This window comes from Mobula hypostoma, chromosome 7 (assembly GCF_963921235.1).
Source record: "Mobula hypostoma chromosome 7, sMobHyp1.1, whole genome shotgun sequence".
NCBI classification, from domain to species: domain Eukaryota; kingdom Metazoa; phylum Chordata; class Chondrichthyes; order Myliobatiformes; family Myliobatidae; genus Mobula; species Mobula hypostoma.
In genome coordinates this window covers 163,352,741-163,368,705 of record NC_086103.1, presented here as the reverse complement: position 1 = coordinate 163,368,705, position 15,965 = coordinate 163,352,741, and the positions used below count along the sequence as shown (strand labels likewise).

At 42.7% G+C, this 15,965-nt stretch overlaps 1 protein-coding gene across 6 annotated transcripts in view; it reads right to left on the bottom strand.

Annotated features, from left to right (window-relative positions):
• LOC134349723 (inositol polyphosphate-4-phosphatase type I A) overlaps nucleotides 1-15,965 on the bottom strand; it is a 271,499-nt gene that overhangs the window by 25,324 nt on the left and 230,210 nt on the right. For all 6 annotated transcript variants that reach the window (XM_063054477.1, XM_063054480.1, XM_063054481.1 and 3 more), the window contains 2 exons: nucleotides 13,540-13,680; nucleotides 1,790-1,887 (listed from right to left, as the gene is read on the bottom strand). In XM_063054477.1, coding sequence (XP_062910547.1) covers nucleotides 1,790-1,887; nucleotides 13,540-13,680 — 239 coding nt within the window. The remainder of the gene's footprint in view (nucleotides 1-1,789; nucleotides 1,888-13,539; nucleotides 13,681-15,965) is intronic.

Here is a 15,965-nt window from a genome sequence, read left to right as displayed (position 1 = left end):
GCCCTGCCCCTGAGAAACGCTGTCTCATTCTGCCCTGCAGAGCTGATGTATGGTTAGAATGACAATAAAGTTTTTTGAGTCTTGAATAATTTTCAACTTTTATAAAACATTTCATATCTACAGTGAAACGTACAAAAGACCTTTATGTGGTAATCCACCTCAGTGAAGATATTTTCAGAAATGTTAATCAAATCTAGTTACAAATCTACGGGATGACAAAGACAATTAAGTCACAAGAAGTCTAGTTAGATGTAGTTGAGGCATGTAATCTTCAAATTTGCAAGTATTGTGATGAACAGCTCTACAAACTTTTGTTCCAAGGTTCATCTGGCTAAGACAATTAACCTTAATTTCTGTTCTCAGGCACTAGGAATTCAACATTAAATCAGACCTGTAACCCTCACAAGTGGGTCAGACCAACTGAATATGGTCTGAACATCAGAACCCTATGTGACAATAGGAAATACTGGGGAATGTTACGACAATCCTGTCCAAGAGGTCAGTGTAGAGGGGATAATTGTAGGAACAGGAAAATAGATCATCTGTGAACAACTCCTTAAAAAAATTAAATCTAGAATCAATACAAGTGGAAAAGAAACAGAACACAGATGGGAAATCAGTTGGATGCAAAAGATTCCATGATGTTTTTTCGAAAGGAGTGAGGCAGTTCTTCAAAGTCCACCAACCAAAACTTTTTTCTCAACCAACACATTATCAAATTATTGCTGGGTACATACAGTTGCAGTTTTCTGTTGCTGCAGATACGTTGAGGTCATGAAAGGTTTCTGAAAATAAGGTTTATTTTCCCCCCTTACCTTGCTTCAAGGTTTGCCCAAATATTTTATGAAGTTGCATTATTGAGAATAGAGATATGCCATATTGGAGTTCAAAATTAACCTGTGTTTATTTTGCTCTAGGCTGAGGATTTGCTCTTTTCTACAGACATCAAATGTTTACCAAATGCTGCATTTTCACAGTGTAGTTACAAGACCATACTAATACAACCCCACAAAGATCCCCTTTAATCCTTGCAACGTTCTTTTTAAGGTTTTGAAAGTAGAGGTTTGAGATTTCATTAAACATACGGGCTGACACTAATGTCTTAAAAATGCTTGACAGAACACGAATTTGATGTTGAATTCCTAGTGCGTTATTAGGTGATGAAATTACAGGTACTTCAATGTACCTCCAGGACTAATGTGCAAGCAAGATGACAAACTGAATAGGGGAAGTGGCAAAGCATGGGTTTGAAGCAAATATTTTGCACGATTGTCTGAGTTATAAAATCAGAACCTAGGAGATAATGGCACTACTGTTGAATATTATGACAACAAAAGATGAGGGTAAAATAACATGTACTGGTGACTAAATAGACAGCCAAGGAATGATTCCTCAGAAGATAAAATCTAGAATCAATACAAGCTAAAGGGAAACTTCATACGGATTATTGGTACAAAATCAAAATGTCTGCAACAATATAGAATATTAACAAATACTTTAATCTCCATATTTAAACTGGAATTGTGAAAGTATATCCATTTTGAACAGACCCATATCAAGATTTCACATTAGCTATTAGTTACAACTTTTAATTATTCTCCTCCATGAACTGAGAAATGGAAAGTTAAACTAACTTCAAATCTTAACAACCCTGGTGCCTTAAGGATTAAGGCAATCTGCCCGGTAAATATTTATTTAAGTAAATAATTGGTAACTACAGTGTTGCTGATGGAGTACGTACTTACTAATCAAAGAGAGGAAAATTGCTTTCATAGCTACAAATACTCACAATCATCAGGAAGAACTTCCTTGAATTGTTCATAGTAAGAATTCAGGCGGCCCAAACTCTCTGTGTTAATTACTTCTTGCAAGGATGTGTCTCCGAATCTAAAACAAATAAAATAGTAAAGTGACTAGTGTGTACATGGCAATAAGTCACTGCAATCATTAACACCGAACTTTTTTTGAACACTATACAGGTGTCCCCCACTTTTTGAACGTTCGCTTTACGAAACCTCACTGTTACGAAAGACCTACATTAGTACCGTTTTCGCTTTCAGAAGGTGTTTTCACTGTTACGAAGAAAGGCAGCGCGCGATAAAAGGCAGCACGCGCCCCGAGCAGCTGCTCTGCCCCGGATTCGGAACGGCATTGCTGAAACACATTGCATTGAGCAGCCGTTAGCAAGATGAGATCTAAGGTGTCGGAAAAGCCTGAAAGAGTAAGGGTGTTACACTTAGCGTAAAACCAGACATAATTAAGCGTTTCAATCGTGGTGAACGAAGCAAGGACAAAGTGAGTTTGGCTTGTGGAAGTTGACGAAGATGATGTTGAAGAGGTTTTGGCATCCCATGACCAAGAACTGATAGATGAAGAGCTGATGCAATTGGAAGAGGAAAGGATAACAATCCAAACCGAATGCAGAAAGTGAAGCCACTGCGTGAGATTTTCGCTGCAATGATAAAGTACGACTTTAATCTTGAAAGGGTACATAGGTTTAGAGGATATTTGCAGGATGGTTTGAGTGCTTACAAACAACTGTATGATAGAAAAATGCGCGAGGCTCAGCAGTCAAGCAAGCCTTCCACATCAGCCACAGCAGATGACAAACTTCAACCTTCGACATCGAGGCAGGCAGTCATAGGAGAAGATGAGCTGCCTGCCCTGATCGACGATGAGATGACACTCCTGTGTCCCACCACCCCAACACCTGGGCCCCGGACAGATACTGTACCCATTCGTGAAGAACGCAGCGGTAGCCGGGAGGCACACAGCACATCATTAAGAAAAAAGCCGAAATAAACATGTTAATTAATTAGGTGCCGCCAACACGTAATTGTTGGCCCAGATCAGTGCCGATTTCCGATTGCATCACCTCTGATCTGGGCCAACAATTACGTGTCGGTGGCACCTAATTAATTAGCATGCTTATTTCTGCTTTTTTCTTAATGATGTGCTGTGCGCCCCCCGGCTACTGCTGCGTTCTTCGCGGCAATGTATCGGGTCGGCGGACCAGAGGGTGGGGGCCACTGCACCACCCAGCCTGTGACGACTCAGTCTAACACACCATCATCAGTGTGCTCTGCACTGTTTTCCCAATTCCGTTAAGTGATACTACACTGTACATACATTATTTCTACTTTATATAGGCTGTGTATTTTTACGTGTTATTTGGTAGATTTGGCAGCTTCATAGCTTAAAGGTTACCGGACAGTGCGTTTATGCCAACAGCGCCTGCGTAAGATTTTCTGCCGAGAGCGCTTGCGTGAGATTTTCGCTACGGAGATCTGTGCAGGCAATCGTTGTAGAGAAGTATTTCTACTTTATATAGGCTGTGTATTTATCATATCATTCCTGCTTTTACTATATGTTACTGTCATTTTAGGTTTTATGTGTTATTTGGCATGATTTGGTAGGTTATTTTTGGGTCTGCTCACAAAATTTTCCCATATAAATAAATGGTAATTGCTTCTTCGCTTTACGATATTTTGGCTTACGAACCATTTCATAGGAACGCTCTATTTTCGGATGGCGAGGGAAACCCGTATGACTACAAACTTCTCAGTATTATTTTCCATAATCCAAGTTGACCACTAATTGAAGAAAGGTAAGAAACAAGAGTAGTATGAGGCCACATGGTCTCCAGGACCACAGGTACAGGATCATATTCCACAGGTCAATGACCCAGATGTCATGTCTTACCTTCCAGGTCCAATCCCTCCAATCCTTGGTGGTCATATCTATTAAACTCAGCCTTAAATGTAGATAACAACTACACATTTATATTTCTGGTGTGAATTCCAAACATAGTAAAGGAAGTTTAGAACTGGAATTGGTTCATTATTGTCATCTGTACAAAGATACAGTGAAAAGCCTGTCTTGCACAAGAACAACTTGACATACAGATCAACCTATTACCTAGTGCACTACGGTTCTACAATATAAAATAAATCACTGATTTATTGATGAATGGTGGGGTAGCTGCCTGGCCTTCGTCATAGCGAGAACTAGGTCTCAAGCTGCAGTGTCTCCTGTTTACAGCCGTCCGGGGGGGGGGGCGCGTGGGAGGCAGTATGGTTCACCAGGGGCTGTATGGTGCAGTACCCATGCTGAAGTCAATGTTGCCCCCCACTGTTCGCTAAGCAGAAATCAAGCTGTATTGTGGTCGACTGTAGATTTCTGCAACATTCATGGTCTTGGGGTCCTGGACTATATTTTTCTTGTGTGACTATATTTTACTGATATCCTACAGTTGCAAGAAAAAGTTTGTGATTCCTCGTTTTCTGCATTAATTACTCTTAAAATGTGGTCTGATCTTTATCTAAATCAGAATAATAGACAGTACAATCTGCCTAAACTAATTACACACAAACAATTGTATTTCTTCTTGTCAATACTAAGTGCACCATTTAAACAATCACATTCTAGGTTCAAAAAGGTACATGAACCTCTGGGGTAATGCTCTTCAGCAAAAGCTATTTGGAATCAGGTGTTCTAATCAATGCGATGAGATTGGAGGTGTGGGCTGTAGAGGTGCCTTGCCTTATAAAAATGATATACAAAGTCCAGTTACTGACAGGGCCTGTTCTCAAGAAAGATCTATTTATGTGCACCATACCTCGATCAGAACAACTTTCAGACGACCTTAGAAGAATAATTGTAGAGATGCACGAAGCTTGAAAAGGCCAGAAAAGCATTTCTAAAGACCTGAGTGTTCATTAGTCCACAGTAAGAGAAGCTGTCTACAAATGGAAGAAATTCAGTATTATTGCTACTCTCCCTAGGAGTGGGCACCCAGCTAAGATTCACACCAACAGCATAATGTGAAATGCTGAAGGAGGTGAAAAAGAACCCAGGGGAACAGTAGAAGACCTGCAGAAATCTCTGGAACTTGCTAAAGTCTCTGTTCATGTGACCACTATAAGAAAAACACTGAACAAGAATGGGGTTCATGGAAGGACACCATGGAGGAAACCACTACTCTTCAAAAAAAAAACACATTGCTGCATGCCTCAAGTTTGTAAGAGGTCACCTGGATGTTCCACAATGCTTCTGGCACAATATTCTGTGAACAGATGATACAACAGTTGAACATTCTGGCAGAAATGCACACTGCTATATTTGGAGGAAAACGGACACTGCACACCAACACCAAAATCTCATCCCAACTGTGAAGCACGGTGGAAGGAGCATCATGGCTTGGGGCTGCTTTGCTGCCTCAGGGCCTGGACAGCTTGCAGTCATTGAGGGAACAATGAACTCAAAATTGTATCAAGATATTTTACAGGAAAACGTCAGGGTAGCAGTCCGTCACCTGAAGCTTAATAGACATTGGATGATGCAACATGACATTAATCAGAAACACAACAGTAAATCAACAACAGAATGGCTTGAAAAGAAGAAACTTTGTATTTTGGAATGGCCAAGTCAGAGTCCAGACCTTAATCTAATTGACATGCTGCGGCATGACCTGAAGAGGGCTGTTCATGCAAGGTATCCCTGAAATATTGATGAACTGAAACGGTTTTGTATGGAGGAATGGCCCATACAAAATTGTACTAGAATTCCTCCAAAATTGGTCTAAAACTCCTCCTTGCCATTGTGCAAATTTGAGCAGCAGCTACAGGAAACATTTGGTGGAGGTTATTGCTACTAAAGGAGGTTCTACCAGTTGTTAAATACAAGCCTGGATGATGAATGATTAAACAATGTGTTCAATAAAGACATGAAAAGTACAATTGTTTGTGTGTTGTTAGTTTAGGCAGATGGTGTTTGTCCATTATTGTGACTTAGATGAAGATCAGACAACATGTTATGAATAATTAATGTAGAAAACCAGGTAACTGCAAAGGGCTCACAAACGTTTTCTTGCAACTGTATTTGCGCTTGCTATCTTATATGTGCTATATGTGCCTTGAGCTTTGTATAACCGTTGGCACTGTATTTTGCACTTTGGCCCCTGAGTAATGCTGTTTTGTTTGGTGCTAATCACGTATGGTTGAATGACAATTAAACTTGAAAACAATAACAAAATGCTGAATAATGTATACAACAGGAATTCTGCAGATGTTGGAAATTCAAGCAACACACATCAAAGTTGCTGGTGAACGCAGCAGGCCAAGCAGCATCTCTAGGAAGAGGTGCAGTCGACGTTTCAGGCCGAGACCCTTCGTCAGGACTAACTGAAGGAAGAGTGAGTAAGGGATTTGAAAGTTGGAGGGGGAGGGGGAGATCCAAAATGATAGGAGAAGACAGGAGGGGGAGGGATGGAGCCAAGAGCTGGACAGGTGATAGGCAAAAGGGGATACGAGAGGATCATGGGACAGGAGGTCCGGGAAGAAAGACAAGGGGGGGGGACCCAGAGGATGGGCAAGAGGTATATTCAGAGGGACAAAGGGAGAAAAAGGAGAGTGAGAAAAAGAATGTGTGCATAAAAATAAGTAACAGATGGGGTACGAGGGGGAGGTGGGGCCTAGCGGAAGTTAGAGAAGTCGATGTTCATGCCATCAGGTTGGAGGCTACCCAGACGGAATATAAGGTGTTGTTCCTCCAACCTGAGTGTGGCTTCATCTTTACAGTAGAGGAGGCTGTGGATAGACATGTCAGAATGGGAATGGGATGTGGAATTAAAATGTGTGGCCACTGGGAGATCCTGCTTTCTCTGGCGGACTGAGCGTAGATGTTCAGCAAAGCAGTCTCCCAGTCTGCATCGGGTCTCGCCAATATATAAAAGGCCACATCGGGAGCACCGGACGCAGTATATCACCCCAGTCGACTCACAGGTGAAGTGTTGCCTCACCTGGAAGGACTGTTTGGGGCCCTGAATGGTGGTAAGGGAGGAAGTGTAAGGGCATGTGTAGCACTTGTTCCGCTTACACAGATAAGTGCCAGGAGGGAGATCAGTGGGGAGGGATGGGGGGGACGAATGGACAAGGGAGTTGTGTAGGGAGCGATCCCTGCGGAATGCAAAGAGAGGGGGGGAGGGAAAGATGTGCTTAGTGGTAGGATCCCGTTGGAGGTGGCGGAAGTTACGGAGAATAATATGTTGGACCCGGAGGCTGGTGGGGTGGTAGGTGAGGACCAGGGGAACCCTATTCCTAGTGGGGTGGTGGGAGGATGGAGTGAGAGCAGATGTACGTGAAATGGGGGAGATGCGTTTAAGAGCAGAGTTGATAGTGGAATAAAAAAAGAAGACATCTCCCTCGTCCTAGAATGAAAAGCCTCATCCTGAGAGCAGATGTGGCGGAGACGGAGGAATTGCGAGAAGGGGATGGCGTTTTTGCAAGAGACAGGGTGGGAAGAGGAATAGTCCAGATAGCTGTGAGAGTCAGTAGGCTTATAGTAGACATCAGTGGATAAGCTGTCTCCAGAGACAGAGACAGAAAGATCTAGAAAGGGGAGGGAGGTGTCGGAAATGGACCAGGTAAACTTGAGGGCAGGGTGAAAGTTGGAGGCAAAGTTAATAAAGTCAACGAGTTCTGCATAATGCTGAATAATGTATAGCAGCTACAGAGTCATAGTCATAGCCATATTTTATTGATCCCGGGGGAAATTGGTTTTCGTTACAGTTGCACCATAAATAATAAATAGTAATAGAACCATAAATAGTTAAATAGTAATATGTAAATTATGCCAGTAAATTATGAAATAAGTCCAGGACCAGCCTATTGGCTCAGGGTGTCTGACCCTCCAAGGGAGGAGTTGTAACGTTTGATGGCCACAGGCAGAAATGATTTCCTATGACACTCTGTGCTGCATCTCGGTGGAATGAGTCTCTGGCTGAATGTACTCCTGTGCCCACCCAGTACATTATGTAGTGGATGGGAGACATTGACCAAGATGGCATGCAACTTCGACAGCATCCTCTTTTCAGACACCACCGTCAGAGAGTCCAGTTCCATCCCCACAACATCACTGGCCTTACGAATGAGTTTGTTGATTCTGTTGGTGTCTGCTACCCTCAGCCTGCTGCCCCAGCACACAACAGCAAACATGATAGCACTGGCCACCACAGACTCGTAGAACATCCTCAGCATCGTCCAGCAGATGTTAAGGGACCTCAGTCTCCTCAGGAAATAGAGACGGGTCTGACCCTTCTTGTAGACAGCCTCAGTGTTCTTTGACCAGTCCAGTTTATTGTCATTTCCACCATGTCCACACTGACCCCCTGGATGGAAACAGGGGTCACCGGTACCTTAGCTCTCCTCAGGTCTACCACCAGCTCCTTAGTCTTTTTCACATTAAGCTGCAGATAATTCTGCTCACACCATGTGACAAAGTTTCCTGCCATAGCCCTGTACTCAGCCCCATCTCCCTTGTTGATGCATCCAACTATGGCAGAGTCATCCGAAAACTTCTGAAGATGACAAGACTCTGTGCAGTAGTTGAGAAAGTGCAGTGCATGTAGACAATAAGTGGAAAATAATATCAAGGTAGATAGTGAGGTCAGGAGTCACTCTTATTTACACTAAGGAATCTTTCAATAGTCAACACGAGAAAGTCTGCAGATGCTGGAATCAAACACACACAAAATGCTGGAGGAACTCAGCAGATCAGGCAGCATCTATCGAATGAATAAACAGTCAAAGTTTAGAGCTGAGACCCTTCTTCGGGACTGGAAAGGAAGGTTGAAGATGTCAAAATCAAAATTAGGGGAGAGGAGAAGGAGGCTAGCTGGAAGGTAATAGGTGAAGCCAAGTGGGTGGGAGAGGTAAAGGGCTGGAGAGGAAGGTATCTGATAGGAGAGGAGAGTGGACCATAAGAGAAAGGGAAGGAGGAGGGGACCTGGGGGAAATGATACGCACGTGAGAAGAGGTAAAGGGCCAGAATGGGGAATAGAGGGGAGAGGGGGAAGATTTTTTTTTACCAGATGGAGAAATCGATATTCATGCCATCAAGTTGGAGGCTACCCAGATGGAAAATAAGCAGTTGCTCTTCCACCTTACCACTGACCTCACCTTGGCACAAGTCGGAACAGAATTTGGATCAGAATGAAAATAATTGGCCCCTGGGAAGTTCTGCTTGTGATGGATAGAGCAGAGCTGCTTGACAAAGTGGCCCCCCAATTTACAATGGGTCTCACCAATGTAGAGGAGGCTGCACTGGGTGCAGCGGACACAAAAGATGAAAGTGCTGCTTCAACTGGAAGGACTATTTGGGGCCCTGAATTGCAGAACAAAGGTGAGCAAAGAGGTGTATGGGCAGGTGTAGCACTTAGGCAGTTTGTAGGGTAAGTGCCAGGAGGAAGATTAGTGGGGAGGGATGAATGGACAAGGGAAACGCGGAAGGAACAATCCCCGCGGAAAGTTGGGGGGGGGGAATGGAGAGAGGTAAAGCTATGTTTAGTAGTAGGACCCCACATTGATAGCTAGGAGGGCCATTTTGTTGAAGTACAAGGATACATCAGCTCCCACTTTGTCACAATGGTTCTCTCAAGTGATGCTATGTCTTAGTTTGGAGAAAATTAGAAGTCGAACCTTTGAACCTTTATTTGATTTTGAGAAAAGATGGGCTCATTTGCTCGTTATTATCATTTGAGTTAATTGATATAATTTTTCCATGATCTAATTGTAAATTTTTTAGTATATTTTCTTTTCTTGCTGGCGGTTTGATGTTTATTTTTAGAAGCTTTTTGTATGACACATGACTCCGGGGTTGTACACCTAATGGGTTTTTTTCTTTTCTCACTTTTCTGCTTAGTAGGTTTTTTTTGTTATCACAAAATTTTTTTTCAATCTTTAAGATAATGTTTTTTTTTGAGGCATTGTAGTGTTGTTGCTTCGATGTACTCATGTTATTTTTCCTGTATATAACAATAAAAAGATTTGAAAAGAAAAAAGAAAGGATCCCTTTGGAGAGAGCAGAAATTGTGGAGGATGATGTTGGATGTGGATGCCAGAAGACTGAAGATGGCGCCAGAGGGCGACTTCTCCCAGCTCATCGGCAAAACTGTTAAATTCTTCCTATTCTAATGTCTACTTTCCTTTTCAGGGTTGCTAGGTTTTATCGGGATCTTTGATCTACAGCAGCACTCAAAGACTGCAGTTCTGCGCGATGGCCTGTGGCTGTTCTTGGAGCTCGGAGATTGGCTGCATTTTGGCATGTTCATGTTCGGCCTAAAGTCAGGCCTCTGGACTTGAATTCTCACCATGTTACATACTGAAGCACAGCAGGAGCCAGAACATCAAAGACAGCAAGAATGTCGGGAGGGCTCTACACTCAGTAATTGATTTGCCGATTCTCAAATCGGGGAACTTGAAATTAAAAAGCAACGCATCAGACTGACTGTAACATTGAAATAGTGTCTGATGTCTCCCCATCGCGGTGGAAGGAGCGATTTCTGTCTGGCTCGTGTGTGTGTGTGTGTGTGTGTGTGTGTGTGTGTGTGTACGCGCGCGAGAGAGAGAGAGAAAGAGAGTGAGCAGGGAGGGGGAGAGGGGAGAGAGGGGTCAGGAGAGAGGGCCTGTGGGATGTTGAAATGTTGAACAGTTGGTTTTTAATGGACTGTAGACCATGGTCTCTCTTTGGGGGCTTTGCTGTTGTGGTGGGTGGTGGGAATGCTGATGCTTTATGCTGGAATAAGTGGGGGGAAGGGGGAGGGCTGATGCTGCTTGTGCATGGAAGGCGGGCGGGGGGCTTTCGGGTTCTTAGGTTTTTAACTGTTATTCATTCTTTGGGGTCTTTTATCTTCTGTTTTGAAGATGTCTGCGGAAAGTAAGAATTTCAAGTGGTATATTGTATACATTCTCTGATATTAAACATAACTATTGAACTACTGATAGGATGGTAGGTAAGGACAAGAGGAACTCTATCATTGTTAAGGTGGAGGAAAGATGAAGTGAGCATGGATGTTTGGGAAATGGAGGAGACACGGGTGAGGGCAGCATTAATAGTTCAATAGTGGACGGAGGGAAACCCTATTCTTTGAAGAAGGAAGACATCTCTGATGTCCTGGAACAGAAAGCCGAGTCCTGGGAACAGATGTGATGGAGGTGAAGGAGCTGGGAAAAGAGAATAGCATTTTTACAGGAGATAGGGAGGGAAGAGGTATAGAGAAGATAAACATGGGGAGCAGTAGGTTTATAAAAGATGTCAGTTGACAGTTTGTGTCCAGAGATCAGGAAAGAGGAGGGAGGTGGATCAAGTGAATTTAAGGGCAGGGTGGAAGTTCAAGGCAAATTTAATAAAATTGACATTGGTGTGTGAAGCAGCATGAAGTTGTACATAGCTACCAAAAAGGCAGGCATCGCTGGGGCCCATGCGGCTGCCCATGGCTACCCCTCGAGTTTGGAGAAAGTGGGAAGAGCCGAAGGAAGAACTGTTGAGTGTGGGGACCAGTTCTGCCAGACGGAGGAGGGTGGTGGTGGAGGGAAAATGGTTGTCAAGAAAGGAGTGGATAGCTTTGAAGCCTCTAGATATGGGATAGAAGTGTATAGGGAATGAATATCCATTGTGAAAATGAGGTGGTCATGGCAAGAGAATTGGAAGTTACTAGGAGATCGAGGACATGAGAAGTATTGCAGATGTAGGTGTGAAGATTCTAGACCAAGGGGGATAAAATGGAATCGATGTACGAGGACATGAGTTCAGTGAGGCAGGAGCAGGCAGAGACAACAAGCCTTCCTGGACAGTCCGGTTTGTGGATCTTGGATAGGAAGTAGGAGTGAACAGTGCGGAGTAAGGGAACTATGAGTTTGGTGGCAGTGGATGGGAGCTTTCCAGAGTTGATGAGGTTAGAGATGGTGTCGGAAACAGTCTTCTGATGGTCTGGAGTGGGGGCAATTCAATAGTATTTAAACAGTGGGGTAGAAGCTGTCCTTGAGCCAGCTGATATGCACTTTCAGGCTTTTGTATCTTTTGCATAATGCAATATCTAAAACATTACTAAGTTACAATAAAAATATATTTTAAAAAATAAATAATTTATACAAAAAGAAAGCGAAATAGTAAGGTAGCGTTCATGGACCATTCAGAAATCTGATGGTAGATTACACGCTGTTCCTAAAACGTTGAGTATGCACCTTCAGACTCCTGTACCTCCTCCCCAATGGTAGTAATGAGAAGAGGGCATAACCTGGATGGTGAGGGTCCTTCATAAGGATCATTTTGAGGCACCACCTTTTGAAGATGTCCTCAGCATTGGAGGGGTTAGTGTCTATGATGGTGCTGGCTGACTCCACAGCCCACTTTTTTTCAATCCTATGCATCGAAGCCTCCACACCAGTTTTGCAAGCATGATCAATCCACCCCCGTGGTTAACAGTTGGAGAGGTGCTCTTTTCATGAAATTCTGCACCCTTTTTTCTCCAAACATACCTTTGCTCATTTCAGCCAAAGAGTTCTATTTTAACTTCATCAGTCCACAGGACTTGTTTCCAAAATGCATCAGGCTTGTTTAGATGTTCCTTTGAAAACTTCTGACACTGAATTTTGTGGTGAGGACGCGGGAAAGGTTTTCTTCTGATGACTCTTTCATGAAGGTCATATTTGGGCATCACCACTCCAGAGTCTGCTAAATCTTCCTGAAGGTCTTTTGCAGTCAAACGGAGGTTTTGATTTGCCTTTCTAGCAATCCTACGAGCAGTTCTCTCGGAAAGTTTTCTTGGTCTTCCAGTCCTCAACTTGACCTCCACCGTTCCTGTTAACTGCCATTTCTTAGTTACATTACGAACTGAGGAAACAGCTACCTGAAAATGCTTTGCTATCTTTTTATAGCCTTCTCTTGCTTTGTGGGCATCATTTATTTTAATTTTCAGAGTGCTAGGCAGCTGCTTAGAGGTACCCATGGCTGGTGATTGTTGGGACAAGGTTTGAGGAGTCAAGGTATTTATAAAGCTTTGAAATTTGCATCACTTGGCTTTTCCTAAGGATGACTGTGAACAAGCCATAGCCCTAATGAGCTAATTAAGGTCTGAGACATTGGGAAAAGTTACATGAGAGCTCAAATCTCTTGGGGTGCCCAAACTTTTGCATGGTGCTCCTTTCCTTTTTTCACTCTAAATTTGTACAAAACAAAAATAATACACTAATCTTGCTTTAAATATTGAAATGAATGTTTCATCTTTAACTTTATGACTTTTGGAGATCAGTTCATCTTCTACTCACTTAACTATTCACAGTAACAGAAATTTTGACCAGGGGTGCCAAAACTTTTGCATGCCACTGTATGCCAGTGGTATTAAACCTGATTTTGATTCCTTTACTTAGACGACTTCTGTGTTTATTATAAACTGAGATATTTCTAGGAGTATAACTACTTTATTGAATTAACTCACACACTTGATATTTATTTAGCAAGACATAGGACTATTTGATAAGTTTTCAGAAACCTGAAAGTAAAAGCGTAACTTGATGATTACAATTCAAATTAAATGTTCATTAGCTCTATTGTCCTGAAAAGTTTTAAAAATAGATTATATGTTGACAGAATGATATATTTCCAAAAGTACTAACCAATATAACAAGCTTCTTCTGCTCTTACATTAGAGTTTTGGTAGATTGGGATTTATTACGCTGTTCCAAGTTTTGTGGTAATACTTACTTTTCAGCAAGTGTTTGTTGCTCATTGATCCCCACATTAAATAGCACTGGCTGCACTCGAAGTAACATCCCACTTTGTATTTCCCGAGGTAAGGCATCAAACATCACTCCTGGCAATGGAATTCGCACATTAAACCCATCTCTGAAAAGGAGAATGCAAATTTATTTGCCTGCAAAACCCATAAGACCTTTCAGGTCATAATCATTGACTAGAAATGACTAACAAATATATTAGTAGTTGAAATTTTAAATATGGTAACGCTGGTGTCATGAACAGCAACAAAAACAGAAGTGAAAGCTTGCACAGTAGCGCTAAATACGTAATGTGCTGTGACAAAAATTTAAACTCCTGACCACTGGCAATCTCAAACGACATCACTATTTTTTATTCAGCTGCTTTATAGCCTTCCCATTGAACATGAAATTCAGATGATAATCTCTGCTCCACTTATTCAAGCAGCAGCTGTTTGCAGATTTTACTGTGCCTATAAAAATTACTTTAGGGCTATTTATCATTTCTATTCTTTCCGTCTCCTTCTGTTTTAGTCATAGTTATAGTCATACCTTATTAATCCCGGGGGAAATTGGTTTTCATTACAGTTGCTCCATAAATAATAAATAGTAATAGAACCATAAATAGTTAAATAGTAGTATGTAAATTATAAAATAAGTCCAGGACCAGCCTATTAGCTCAGGGTGTCTGACCCTCCAAGGGAGGAGTTGTAAAGTTTGATGGCCACAGGCAGGAATGACTTTCTATGACACTCAGTGCTGCATCTCGGTGGAATGAGTCTGTGGCTGAATACACTCCTGTGCCCACCCAGTACATTATGTAGTGGATGGGAGACATTGTCCAAGATGGCATGCAACTTAGACAGCATCCTCTTTTCAGACACCACCGTCAGAGAGTCCGGTTCCATCCCCACAACATCACTGGCCTTACAAATGAGTTTGTTGATTCTGTTGGTGTCTGCCATCCTCAGCCTGCTGCCCCAGCACACAACAGCAAACATGATAGCACTGGCCACCACAGACTCCACCACAGTTTTATGCTGTACCATAATGCTTTTTACCATTTAATCTCTTTGCTGTCCTTGTCTCAGACCTTACATTTTCTCTTTTCCTTCTCTCTCCACTTTCCCACTTTTTCTGCTAGACTATAAGACATAGGAGCAAAATCAGGTTATTTGGCCATGAAATTTCCTCTGCCATTCCATCATGCTGATATATTACCCCTCTCAACCCTATTCTCCTCCCCGTAACCTTTGATGCCCTTACTAATTAAGGACCTAAGAACCTCTTCTTTAAATGTACCCAATGACTTGGCCTCCACAGCTGTCTCTGGCAATGCATTCCACAGATTCACCAGTTCTGGCTAAAGAAATTCCTCCTTATTTCAGTTCTGAAGGGATGTCCATGCATATCACTACTAATATATATGCATCAGTCACAATTATTCACTATCTTTCACTCTCAAAATGCTGCTTGGCTAGCTGTGTATTTCCACTGGGGATCGGACTGGCTGTGGCAGGGATTCCATGGGAAGCTGCCAATGATTCAAACATTTGCATTGAAAGCAAGTATCAGATTTACCTGGATTGCAAATTTCTTGAGCAACAGATGTCACTATTAGCTAAATGTCACTTAAATCATATTTCTTTCCCATTAACAAAAATTGATCCCTTTGACCATGTCTGCGTGCTTTTCTGTATTGAGTTGCTACCACATGACTGACAGATTAGATATCTGCATTAACGAGCACCTGGTGGCATCCGTTAGTCTCGCGAGACCATGGATCTGCGCCTGGAAAATCTTGCTTCAGTCTGTCTTAGAGCAGCGTCTGTTGTGGCTGTAGAGCCCACACGGGAGTGACAATCTCAGCTGCAGCGACTGCACTTGAAGGCGCTGTCCTTCGGTGTTGTCTTGGTGCTGTTTTTCCGACGAGTGTGTTTTTCTTTAGCAGCAAGCCTCAGCTTCTCTTCTCCTCTTATTAGACCTCTGCGTAGTTCCAGCCTCCAGTGAGAGCGACCGCTTGCGATGTCCTCCCACCTCTCGACGTTCATTTTCAGTGACTTCATGTCTCTCTTGCAAACATCTTTGAAACGAAGATGGGGCCACCCTTGTGCTCTCTTGCCGGAGGCCAGTTCCCCGTATAGCAGGTCTTTCAGGATCCTCCCGTCTGACATGTGGTGTACATGGCCCAGCCAGCGTATATATACCTAATGAAGTGGCCATTGAGTAGATATTCCATTGCTGAACTCCAGGTGGAGTCTGGGTGGCAGATTAGATCCAGTACAATTTGTCATATTATTCTCTACTTCTGTTGCGAGGGAAGGTTGGGCCATTATTAGTGCCAGATTGTATTCAGCAGCAACAGATGTGTTATAGAGTTACACATCAGCCAGTTCAGTTGTGCAGCTAGTAGAG